Below are 12,842 nucleotides of genomic sequence, written 5' to 3'. Positions count from 1 at the left end.
AAGCAAGGAGAGAGGGCTGGCAGAAAGTTGCTGACAAATTAAACTCGTAAGTGATCCGTGATATTACATTATATCATGTGATATTATATTATACCACAGTATATTATATTACATCATATCCTCTTTCACATTAGAGCCACAACAGGACCCACTAGAACATGGGAAAAAGTAAAAGTGAAATATAAGAATATTCTACAGAATGGTAATATTTATCACTTATATTGCTTTTAGTCTATGACAAGAGACCCTGGAATAATCTGTTTGTTTATAACAGCAACCAAGAAAAGGGCAGAGCAAATAAAGACAGGTGGTGGTCCTGCACCCCCTCGTCACACCCCTTTTTGTACTGTGACATTTATTGACATTGTGGGTTTTTATGTGTGTAGTTTGAATAACACTCCATCACTTTTACCTGTTCCCATGCAAGGGGTGACTGAAGCATGCACAGTAAGTCGGGAGTAAGTATATATATAGATATATATATATCTATATATATATATATAGAGGGAGAGAGAGAGAGAGAGAAAGGGGGAGGAAGAAAGTAAATAATACCCTCACGGGAGAATCGATATCTCTCTATGAGCACACCGTCGCGCTGAGCTAAAGGATCCCGTCTATCCCGCAATATACGCTAAATTCTGTAAACTCTCCTTATCAATCTTGCACCTTCCTTGCTCGCGTACAAACGGACAGGACATGGCTGCGACAGACTTCCCAAATCCACTTTCGCTTTTTTAGCCGTGGTCTGTCATCTTGATTGCACGTAGTAATTTACTATTACTACTCTAAAATATGAATTACATCTGACATGATCTACTACATGTAATAGAATGGTTAATAGTACATTTCCCTTTTTTTCGGAAATGACCTGTATGTATCTGTATGCAATCAATAAAAGAATCAAATGCTGCATTATCTTTAGTTACATTGATAATATTTATTTATGGTAAAACAGTGGAGAAATGTCGCTCTTGCTTTCATAAAACTGCAGCGGACATACCTGAGTGGCCGCGATCTAATCCTGTTTACATAAAGTAAACCTGCTCCCGAGCAGGCTTACTCTTACGGATCTGTTGCTATGACAGCAAGTCCCAGATGAGCTTCGGAGAACCGAACGATCCAAGATCACGCGAAATCGTCAACATTCAAATCCGGCTAACTTACTTAGCGAGGTACGAAGAACGGGCCCCTGCAGAATTGGTTTTCCCTGCGTCGGGAGCAGCGCTGGGCTCTCCAAATCACGGACAAACAGTATCCCACATTCTTGATTTTTAGTTCAGGAACACTTCTTGTAATAACTAACTACTCCTGACATTTTGGACATGTTAGCTCTTTATACAGTAAAGTTACAGTGGGATACAAATAATATCAGGCTGATCCTGCCACAGTTTGTTCCCCCTGTCCAAATCACGGACAAACAGTATCCCACAGCTGTTTATGTTTTTGAACCCATTTTGCACAGAGAGGCATTTTTGAAAAATGTATTGATAGCAATGTTGAATATTATTACACAGGAAAAAAACAACTACACGTAAAATAATTACACCATGACGCCTCTGCCTTTCTAAATGGAGGGACAGTAACTGCGTGTGTATATGTAAGTGTGTAAAACCTGAAGATAGAGACAAAATACTGTTACTGTTAATCTTACTATCTGCCATTCTGCAATTCATCTCATCTAAACAATAACGTGGCGCACACCGTGATGTGAAAAAAGGCACATACCTTTGACGTTGCGTGATGAACTCTGTATTCCTCGTCCACACGTAAACGCAAAAACGGAGTTTTAAAAAATCTCCGTTTTCAGTGATTCGAAACGCCGTTTACGTGCCGACGAAAGGCCCAAACGCATAGAAACAGCTGCGTTTTCAAAAATACCCATGTAGGTATGAACGTAGCGTAAAAGAGTTACTAGTGTATTTTATTTTATTTTATTTTATTTTATTACTACCTGTAATTTATCGCAGGATGTATTTGTGCGGTGGTGGTGGGGGGGTGTCTAATTGTTATTACACGACCACCCCTGACATTGTCTTTTGCTCATTTAAATCTGTAATGTCTGAATTGCTAATGAAGCTTAAAATAAAAAATAAAATCCGCCTTACTGCTCATCACATCACAGCGCGACAGAACGTTAGGGTTACGTATTGTGCTTACGCCATCAGACCGCGCTGGGCAGCTATCTGCGCAGTTGTGTTTTATCGGATTTGCGGAGTTATCGCGGCTCTAAGTGAAATAAAGTTCGGCACGTCTGTTTGCAGCCCCGCGGGGAGCTCTGAGTTCAGCAGCGGGACCAAACCGGCGCGGTCCGAGTCAGATCGGGGACCCGAGTCGTAGTTCGTTGTTTTCTTTCTGACGCAGCTAGCTGTTAGCGTCGTTAGCTCAGGTGTGTGCTCGATTTTTGTCTCTCAGATGGAATATCCCGGAGGAGGGGGAGCGGTGCTGAGCAGCGGGAACGTCCCGGCCTTCCTGACCAAATTGTGGACCCTGGTGGAGGACCCGGACACCGACCCGCTCATCTGTTGGAGTCCGGTACGCACGATAACAGCTAACAGCTAACGCAGACAAGTTTAATTTTATTTACACAGCAGAAACAGACACAACTTTATTTAAACTGGAATGTAGACAAGTTTGTTGACAAACTTTATTTACTGACTAAAAAAAAGAGGTCAGCTCAGTTAGCTTAGCTTCAGTGAGCTATTAAGGCTAACAGAGCTCACGTCAGAGGTCAAACGATATCAGACATCATCAGCTAGTCGGTAAATTATCAGTTGACAGTTGTTTTTCTGACAAACTGATTCCAGCAGCTGTTTTGGAGGTTGGCATAAAGCCTGAATTCAAATAAGCTGATGACTGCCTATGATGTCACTGTAGTGTCATAGCCCACACCTTGTACAGCTGCAGGTGTTAATTTCAGGTTGCACTGAAATCGGTCACTTATCACCAAAAGGTCTCCATCTTTATTTTCCTAATTTTTTTTTTTTGTTTGTTTATTTGTTTTTTTTTATTGCATAACTATTAGGCTCCACCCACAGCTGAAGGTCATGTAACACCAGATTAAAGAAGTGTCTGAAGTGTAATTTCCAAGTGTAGTTTAAAAAGGAAAATGCACCTTTAATCCATGGTTTTCATTACTGCGACACGCCCACCTGGAGGGCAAAAACAGTACTGCGGTCCTTTTCTCTCCACCTCCCTTTGAACGTCTTCTAGTTTAACTAGAAACCAAAATGCCAGATAGTTGCTGGGCTATCGGATGCAGTAATCAACATTTATTTACAACTGCCAACTGGCATTGGAAAAAGTTTTTTCTATTTCTTTTCCATATGGGCTGCCACCCACTCCAAATGTCCACCTAAGTGGACATGTAAAAAAACTATTTGAAAAATACATGTTTAAGAAATGAAGTTCAAAGATCTTTTTTTCATGCCTAAAGATGAATAAAAATACTTAAGAAAAAAATCCTGATTGAGGTTGTCATAATTCATGCATGAAAGGGTTAAGCTAGCTATGTAGCACTTACTTTTGCTTTAACAACAAACACTTTCTTGTTCTTCACCTCCTCCTTTAAATGAAGCTGCCACGGCAGGATATGGATCACAAGTCCCCCAAATTAATGGTTTCTCTTTATATCTTTATTTGGATCCATGGAAGAAAAACAAAGAGTTCACTTTCATCTGCAGTGTGTTCTGACAGTTCTGTTTAATCTATACTGATGTATAGATTACTGAGTTCCAATCAGTAATCTATACATCAGTGCCTGATGTGCAGGTGCAAAAAACCCTGAAAGTGTTAAAATAATCAATAAATTTTGAGCTGCTCAGAAACAGTCTGCTGGAGAGCAGACAGCTGAGATTAAAGTGTTAGCAGTGTGCTCTGATTTTCAGATCTGTTCCTGGAGATTCCTGAGCGTAAGAGCGTATATAGTCTCTTTTTATCAGTTGATTATAAGGTAAATGCAATGGTTCTTATACATTCCTTAATACTCAAGTACTCAAAGTGCTTTATACCCCATGTCTCATTCACACACATTCATACACTTTTTTTCAACCTGCGTGCTTTCTGTCTAACAGTCACAAGCTAATGAACGCATCAAAGAGGACCCTGAGCTCAGGGTTCAATATGTTGCCCAAGGGTACTTTGCCATCCAGAATGGAGCAGCCAGGGATTAAACCACCAACCTTCTGATTAACAGATGACCTGCTTTGCATCTTGAATCACAGCCACCACAATAATACAGATTCTTCTTCTTTTTTTCTTTCTCTTGTTGTATAAGAGTGGTACCAGTTTCCATGTGTTCGACCAGGGGCGGTTTTCCAAAGAAGTTCTGCCAAAGTTCTTCAAGCACAACAACATGGCCTCTTTCATCCGCCAACTCAACATGTGTGAGTAACCAGCAAGGAATCATCAGTGTGTTAGCCCCACCTCTGAACAAGCTATCGTTCAGAGGTGGGGCTATCACTATTTGGCAGTGTAACAGAAGGTTAGATGTTTTTGTTATTGATTTATTTTTTGGGAAAGAAGATTCATCCAATCAGGCGTGCTTTGTGAAGAAACATTGAGATATAAGTCAAATGTCTGGTGTTTAGCGGCTTTTCTTTGCTGCCGTAATTGTCATAGCAGCAACAACCAGTCCTCACAAGGCAAGGTAGCCTGCAGTTAACATAGCAGTTAATGAGCTAAGCCAGTGGTCCCCAACCTTTTTTGCGCCACAGACTATTTTATGTCCGACAATATTTTCACGGACTGGCCTTTAAGGTGTCGCGGATAAATACAACAAATAAAACGAGTATCAGTACCAAAAAAAAAGAACATTTATTCATAACACACAGGAAAAGACCCAGGGAAACAGAGTTACCGATAAAAACAGATAAAAACCCTGAAAACCATAAATTTCACACCCGAGCCTCAACTCTCATGGTCCGATACTGGTCTGTGCCCCGTAGGTTGGGAACCGCTGAGCTAAGCTACCGGTTTGTGTATATCAAGCTGATCAGTCATCACGACGATCTTTGTGCATGAGCAGCTTCTTTTTCTCCATGTCACTGAAGAAGTGCTAGTTGATTGGTATGCTGAAAAGCTGAACTTTTCTCAACATTCAGCAGAACCCTCTTTAAAAAAAGTAGGATAGAAAAAAAGGACCGGCCCACCTGTGCATGCTATACCTCTGTCACTGTGCATGCAAAGGCTTCTGGACTATGGAAGAACCAGAAAGAGGAGCTGTGATATTAGCGAGTATCCACATCCATTATTCATGGTGTAATGGTATTTCTCCCAGATGGTTTCCGTAAGGTGGTGCACATTGAGCAGGGTGGTCTGGTGAAACCGGAGAGAGATGACACAGAGTTTCAGCACCCGTTCTTCATCAGAGGACAAGAACATCTGCTGGAGAACATCAAACGCAAAGTCACCAACGTATGTAGTAACTCACACAACAGAGAATACCTAAAAATGCAGACAGGTGATAGACTAAAGGCAGACTCTGCAGGACTTCCTCTGAAAGGTGATGATTCAGAGTGCTGTGTGACATCACAGGAAACAACTGATCAATCACAAATACTTTGTATAGCCCCCTTACTGAGGGGTCAGAGTGGCCTTTAATCTATCGCTGCGCATGTGGTACTACGAACTCAGAACCCAATCTGACCTGTCCTGTCCATCTCCTTGGTAACGGTATGCTGTGATTGGAACAGGTGTCATCAGTGCGTCAGGATGATGCAAAAATCTGTGCGGAGGAAGTGAATAAGATCCTGAACGATGTCCAGTTGATGAAGGGAAAACAAGAAACCATCGACTCCAGGATCGTCGCAATGAAACAGTAAGAACCAAACCAGAATCAAGGCTAGAAACCACCCAGCAGTGTTGACTAAAGGCTGATTTTGTGTTTCAGTGAGAACGAGGCTCTGTGGAGAGAGGTGGCCAGTCTGAGACAGAAACACACTCAGCAGCAGAAAGTTGTCAACAAGGTGCCTGTTCTCACTGTCCACACCTTTCCAATTAGCAGAACTCTATAAGAATACACCTGATGTGGTCCCTTCCCTCTAAAAATATGAAAACCTCAGGGGAGAGTGATGCCACATAGTTGTCAGGCATTATCTTAACATTAATGAACTCTTTGCATTTTCTCTCTCTGCAGCTCATACAGTTCCTGGTATCTCTCATTCAGTCCAACAGACTGCTAGGAGTCAAGAGGAAGATGCAAGTTTTTTTTTTTTTTGATACCACAGATACTACAACAAATGCTACACTGTACCACAAATGCTAAAATTGTGACTTAGACACTAGATAATTTCAAAGTGCAGATTGGATGCTGTTTTCTCTGCTAATAACATTACGAGCAGATGTTCCCAGGTGATAAAATGAGGATCCAACTGCCCAAATTTCAGACTTTTGCTTTTATTTTGAAGTACCAGTTCCATTTCCCCCTCATACCTGACCTTCATATTCAGTTTCCTCTGTACACGTTTTGCATTTTCATTTGTTCATTTTAACCCTCTCTGCAGTCCTCTGATGCTCAACGACTCTGGCAACACCCACTCAATGCCCAAATATAGCCGTCCCTTCTCATTGGAGCAGGTAACCTGTCTCAGACATGCACAGGCAGCAGTGATTATCTTTCAGAGTGACATTAGCTGATTTTCTAGCTTTAGCTTTGAAAACTAGACTCTTCATATCTACTTGTGCAGATGTTTGTCCTCACTTGGCCTGTAGAGGTCACTTGTGCTTTTGTGTTTTTCATTTCAGGCTGCAGCCAATCTCTTCTCAGCTGACACCTCTGTGACTTCAGGACCCATCATCTCTGACATCACAGACATGGCCACATCTGGTTCAGATGAATTGGCTAGTGATTGGACGGACCAAGGGTGAGTACCGATCAGATCAGTCCTGTTTAGTCAGTAAGTGATTGATCCTTCAGAAGTCAGAGTGCATAACCTCCTTGCAGAGAGAGCCAATCAGTCGATATCAAAGAGGAACCGTCCAGTCCGGAGGTGGAGGTGTGTCCTGTTCTGGAGGAAGTGGCTGCACCAGTGGACACGCCCCTCTCCCCCACCACCTTCATTAACTCCATCCTAGAGGAGAATGAGCCACCCACCCCAGTGACCTCCACGAGCAGTGCTCCCACAGGTAGACATTAAGTTTGTAGTCAGCAGTTTGATTCCTGTTCAGCGCATTTTTGGTAAATAAAAATCTTTCTCTCAGCAGCCAGTCCCATTGTGGTGATGAGCTCCGTCTCCACTGGCCCCCTGACTTCTGCCTCATCCACTCAATCACTCACCTCCGTTACCACAGCAAACACAGCCCCCAGCCCAACAACACCTCAGAAGAAATGTCAAGCCATTGCCTGTATTGACAGGTAACTGTGACTACACCAGTATGCAGTTGTGAAACATTCATAGAGACTTCTTATAGTGTTAGTACCACCTGCGATGAACTACTATGAGCGTTTACCAAGAGCAAGTATTTCCCCAACAGTGGCCCTGCTCTGACTAAAGCTGAAACTGTGTTCGAGGTTGCAAAGAGCTGCCCAACAAACCGTCTCAATAGACTGTCTATTAAACTGTCCTCAGTACACCCTTACGCTGGGGAAGCCGTCACCCTGTGCTGACAGCTTACCCAGCATCTCTCCAGAAACTCCCCCGACAACCACCTGCAGCTCCCCTGAACAGCTGCCCCACCCACTGCATCCGTCACCCTGACATTCTGGGTGTCTTTCTGTAAAGTGGCTTTCAGACAGGAAACTGGAAGTGTTCTGCTGAATGCAGATTGCAAGCTCCTGTCAGGAGTCTGCGAGTTAGACCTCAGTCTGAGGTTTGTGCTACAAGTTTAGAAAACTCCTCCTATTCAGCCCACTTGAATGGCAAGTGCAGCACTGCCTGTCTGAAAGCCTCTTAATTAACCATGGTGTGGTTTCAGTTTGTCTTACATTTTAGGTAATGGTCCTGTTGCAGGACAAGTGTGTCATTAAAACCCCTGTGCTTCCTTCAGACCCCGCCCCCTTCCCTCTGCAGGTGGACTCCCACCTGACGTTTGGCGGTTCCTTTCAGCACAACCTGACAAGTGAATCACTAACTCTACAAACAATTATTGATTTGTAATTATGAATGTTTTGAAGTCTTCTGGTGACATTCTGCATTTTCTTCTTGTCAAATGTGTGAGGTCCTGCTTCTTTAGCTGATCAGATGTCAGAGCTCATGACCTAGTTAATTGATTATATTTGGTCAATATTAAAGGCAGAAGTAAGTAATCCGGTCAACAGGTCAAAAAAGGTCTCTCAGATGGCTCACAGCAGGAAATGTTTCAGGCGTGTTCTGACTACAGGAAATACTGTGTGTGGCCAGGGTGAGGGGTGGAGCCTGGGCATAAGATTATTTAATAGCAGAAAGCTGGCAGGTTCAGACTGAGCTCACCTGTATGGAACAGTTGAGATGTAGATCATGTATTAGTTTGGATCTCTACAGACATAAAGGAAAATGTAGAATACCGGAAGACATGCGACCTAACATCAAACCTGTCTCACCTGTGTGCCTCAGGTCTGAGCTTTTGGATCATGTGGATACTATCGACAGCAGCTTAGAGAACCTGCAGAACATACTCAACACACAGACGTTCTCCTTCGATACAGTTCCACTTATTGAGGTTAGTCTTACTTCCTGTTACCACCTCACATTATTATCACTTGTGTTTGTGTGTCACTAACTGTGTGTGCTTAGTTTTTCAGTTCATCTGGCTCGCCTGCAGATTTTGACCTTGACAGTTTGGATAACGTGAGTTGCAAATTTCACATTCTTTTGTCTGCTATTTCAAAAATTAGAGCGTAGTGTTACTGATGATGTCAGACCTGTCTCACTGATGTTACGGTTTCCCACTAGCTGCTGTCTGATGAAGCTCCTAAGGGAAGTGAAGAAAGCGGAACAGGTGAGTCATGCCTTCAGTCAGTGGTTGGTCCATCTACCTATCTACTGTCATGTAATGACACTGTGCTGCTCTCTTATTGGTGCAGGAAAGCAGCTGGTTCAGTATACACCTGTCCAAACGTCTGAATCAATAGGCCTGGCAGACAGCGGGGCCGACCTGCCAGCGCTGCTGGAGTTGGAAACGGAGCCGTTTCTCAGCTCTGACCCCCACACCGAGGACCCAGGCACCACCTTGTTGAACCACGCCAATCTGGACTCCAACCTCTGACCTCTTGAGTAACCATAGCAAAGTGACACCTGAGCGCTGACTCAGCTGCAGCAATAGATGAGAACAGTCAATAGGTCAAAGGTTGTGTTTTTATTACACAGATGTTATTGATATTAATCTGTCTTCTTCTACTCTTGTTCTTTTCTTCTTTGTTGAAGCTTAAATGGAAGCCTTTGTTGCTGTTGAATGCATTTTGCATGTTGAAGTCAGATTTTATGGTCGTCTTTATTTTCTTGTGTAAAGTAGATTGAAAAGAATCAGAATATTTTTTGAGTTTTATCAACAAGTGCTGTGTGCGACCTGTCTGACTGCCCACCCATATGAAAGAGCCCTGTGAATCAGTATTATTTCTCATTAGTTTGTTTCCATCAGTTTATGTTTATTCAGTTTGTTCCCGAAACATGAGTTCACAACACTGCTCACTGCTGTGTCCCCATGTTTCAGAAATAATGCAGACATGTCTGAGATGGTATGAGAGCCTTTTTTGACTTGTGTATTAGACATGCTTTGGATCAGGTTTGAGATTCTTGTCTGCAGAAGCAGAAGCTTCATGGATGAAACTCTGAAGGTAACTGACAGAAACCAGATGATGATCTGTGCTGCCAATTGTGTTTGTATTTGCAAGTCCAGTTTAAGGAAACTTTGTTTGAATTGGTCAGGGTTGCACGTTGTTATGTCATCAGACACAGGGTTAACATTCCTCACAGTTTCACTTGGTTAAAGTTTAAACAGAGGCCGAGAGCTCAACCACATCTCAGGCTCAGTGCTGTGATACAGGGCTCATCTGTGATGTCATCATTCTTACTGAGCAGCTTTTCTGTATGCTAAGTCACCTATGGCTCACCTGAACCAGTCGTCTCTTTGATGGCTAAGAAACAACTAGTTCTGAGGATATTTTATTGGTCACATGGTCAGAGCTGAACAAACAGGAAGCTCCCTTGAGTATTAACACGTCTGTTAGTACAATTAGTACAATTCTATTTAAGATTTTTAATTTAAGGCAAGTGGTAAATCCACCCGAGTCCTCCAGGCTAACCTGATGGCGCTCCACGTGTAGAGAGGACAAAGATGGGGTCAAAGGGCATATGAAATGTTGATGTATTCTGACTGTAAAATTTTGATTCAATAAAATGTTTTTAAACAGCTGCATGTGAATGAATGATTGGTTGATTTAAATCAAACTGTGATGATGTCATAAGGTTGGTAATATTGAGTTGTCTCTACAAAGTGAAATGAATATGTCAGTAAGCTAAATCACCATGTTAACTGATGCTGAACATATTACCTGGTCAGGAGCAGGTAAAGTTCAGAGTTTCAGTTTTACATCAACTATGTTTATTTCCAGCATGTTTTCAGCCTGATAGCTGATCTGTTAGGAAAACATGTTTTATAGTAAGCGCTACTTTTCTAACAACATTCAGGGCGTTTATCAATATGCGTACTTGTGCGTACTTGCGTTCTCGTGTACTCGTGATACGTCATCAGTCGGAGACCAAGTACTCTTCCAATTCGAAGTACGCATCACGCCGAGAACGCGAAAAAGTCCCGGATGTGTTCTCGATCCGCCCATTTTATCGAGCATGCATCGGTGTAGACTTGGGACAGCTATATATCCCAGAATGCATTTCGTCCAAAACTCAACAGCGGACTCCCGGCACATCGCCCCCCCCCCGCTCGCGGTCTTCTCACTACTCAGGTTAAAGAAACCCCAGCAGCTGTCTATAGTATTGAGTGTCCACTAGAATAGAAATAAAAGCGTTCTAACATCTCACCTGCTTGTTTTTATTAAGGTATGTACATGTACACTATTTTTATTAATAGAGGTTTCACTACTGAGGTTAAAAATGATATATAGGTCACGTAGATCACTTCTAAATGTTAATGTTTGGTTCATTTCAGTGTTTTATTTGTTCCTGAGTAAACCGGTTTGGCTATGATTACAGTTAAGCTTCATAACATGTTACTCACAGTTAAATTAGGAGGGGACGGCAGTAAAAACTCCGGACCTGTGACATCATCACGTACGCTGGTGTTCCGACTACAAATCACGAGTCCGTGCTCGCGTACTTGAGAATTGAGAAACGGCCCACGAGTCCGTGCTCGCGTTCTCGGCGGGTACGTACTCCCGTGCGTTCTCGGCGAGTACGTACTCACCGAGCACGCGAGTACGTACTCGCGTACTTGGGCATTGATAAACGGCCTCAGTGAAGCTCAGCTGTGAAGTTTCCCATGATGCATTGAGTTTTTCCTTTCCAGTCACCTTTCTCACTCACTATGTGTTAATAGACCTCTCTGCATCGAATCATATCTGTTATTAATCTCTGTCTCGCTTCCACAGCATGTCTTTCATCCTGTTTTCCTTCTTTCACCCCAACCGGTCGCAGCAGATGGCCGCCCCTCCCTGAGCCTGGTTCTGCCGGAGGTTTCTTCCTGTTAAAAGGGAGTTTTTCCTTCCCACTGTCGCCAAAGTGCTTGCTCATAGGGGGTCATATGATTGTTGGGTTTTTCTCTGTATTTATTATTGTGCTATCTACTGTACAATATAAAGCGCCTTGAGGCGACTTTTGTTGTGATTTGGCGCTATATAAATAAAATTGAATTGAATTGAATTGAAGTTAGCTCAGACCTTTTACCCCCTGCAGCTACTAGAACAGAACACACACAAAGAATATCTTTTCAATCAGTCAAAATTAATTTGATCTGCAAAAAAGTGATTTCCATGTTTGCTTTATCTGGCTGTAGAACAGGAAGCTTAAATATATCAGTGGCTCCAGTTTAAAGCATAGATTTTTTTTTTAAATGTGCAGATGCACACTGCACATTCTTTGACATAAACAGCAGCACTGGGAGAAAATGATGTAACGTTTACTTCATGAAGAGGGAGGAAGGTACTCACAGATGGACTATATTGTATGCAGAGTGCAATCTAAAAGAGACAAAAGGTGGTGTCAGAGGAGAATGTAGCTAGGCAGCATGTGATGGTAGTGTGTAGGATGCCCACTTTGAGCAGTTTGGATACAGAGAGGTGAGGTAAGATTGTTTGGGCACGTGCAGAGGAGGAAGAATGGATACACTGGACAAAGGAGGATGAAGATGGACAAGGAAGACACAAGGAAATTAGACCTCAGAGGAGGTTCATGGATGTAGTGAGGGAGGACATGCAGAGGCTACAGCATCCTACTTTGCTGTGACAGAGGAGGATGCTGGGATAGAAGGACATGGAGGGAGATAACCTGCTGTTAAGACCTCTAAAGTGAGCAGCTGGAATAAGAATAGACCAAATTCATAGTTAAAATTTAAATAATTAAATGTTTATTTTACTGCTCTCTGGGACAAGGTTAATGAGTTTCTGTAGCATGAGGAGTAGAGGTGGCAAAAGTATTTAAGAAGAAATGCAGTTTCTAGAGTTAAAATGTTGTTTAAAAATGATATTCTGGTACAAGTTAAAAAAAAAACTGATTCAATGTCTTTATTCAAGTAAAAGTAAAAACGAAATTGTGCAACGCTAACTGAACCTTGTGCTATAATAATGCAATAAAATCATATTAGTTAGATGGAAATGCAAACTTAATTTCAGTCTACATTCTAATAAAAACAATTCTAATAGATGTACTCAGGTTGAATCAATTAGAAAATGAGCAGAGAAACCTCCAAAAGTTGAT

General features: G+C 42.3%; 1 protein-coding gene across 3 annotated transcripts; it reads left to right on the top strand.

The window, feature by feature from the left end:
* Positions 1-2,124: 2,124 nt before the first annotated feature.
* On the top strand, positions 2,125-10,326 carry hsf1 (heat shock transcription factor 1). Of its 3 annotated transcripts, none has more exons than XM_013267287.3 (15): positions 2,125-2,532; positions 4,274-4,382; positions 5,276-5,412; positions 5,691-5,815; positions 5,888-5,963; positions 6,134-6,195; positions 6,501-6,573; positions 6,742-6,860; positions 6,941-7,122; positions 7,201-7,351; positions 7,984-8,055; positions 8,529-8,634; positions 8,709-8,762; positions 8,868-8,913; positions 8,999-10,326. In XM_013267287.3, the coding sequence occupies exons 1-15, from the start codon at positions 2,413-2,415 to the stop codon at positions 9,178-9,180; spliced, it is 1,614 nt and encodes a 537-aa protein (XP_013122741.1). In that variant the 5' UTR covers positions 2,125-2,412; the 3' UTR covers positions 9,181-10,326. The 3 variants fall into 3 exon arrangements, with proteins under 3 accessions (XP_013122741.1, XP_013122740.1, XP_013122742.1); XM_013267286.3 differs by having other exon boundaries at positions 7,198-7,351; XM_013267288.3 differs by lacking the exon at positions 7,984-8,055 and having other exon boundaries at positions 7,198-7,351.
* Positions 10,327-12,842: the final 2,516 nt, after the last annotated feature.

This window comes from Oreochromis niloticus, linkage group LG22, assembly GCF_001858045.2.
Source record: "Oreochromis niloticus isolate F11D_XX linkage group LG22, O_niloticus_UMD_NMBU, whole genome shotgun sequence".
Classification (NCBI taxonomy): Eukaryota; Metazoa; Chordata; class Actinopteri; order Cichliformes; family Cichlidae; genus Oreochromis; species Oreochromis niloticus.
Note: the sequence above shows the minus strand (reverse complement) of the source record. Positions and strands in the feature narration are given on the sequence as shown.

Excerpts from the sequence above, each read along its gene's own strand:
- hsf1 (XM_013267286.3), top strand. The coding sequence starts at position 2,413 with ATGGAATATCCCGGAGGAGGGGGAGCGGTGCTGAGCAGCGGGAACGTC. Across the intron at positions 6,574-6,741 it reads GTCCCTTCTCATTGGAGCAG|GCTGCAGCCAATCTCTTCTC; the intron begins GTAACCTGTCTC and ends TTTTCATTTCAG. Across the intron at positions 6,861-6,940 it reads AGTGATTGGACGGACCAAGG|AGAGAGCCAATCAGTCGATA; the intron begins GTGAGTACCGAT and ends ACCTCCTTGCAG.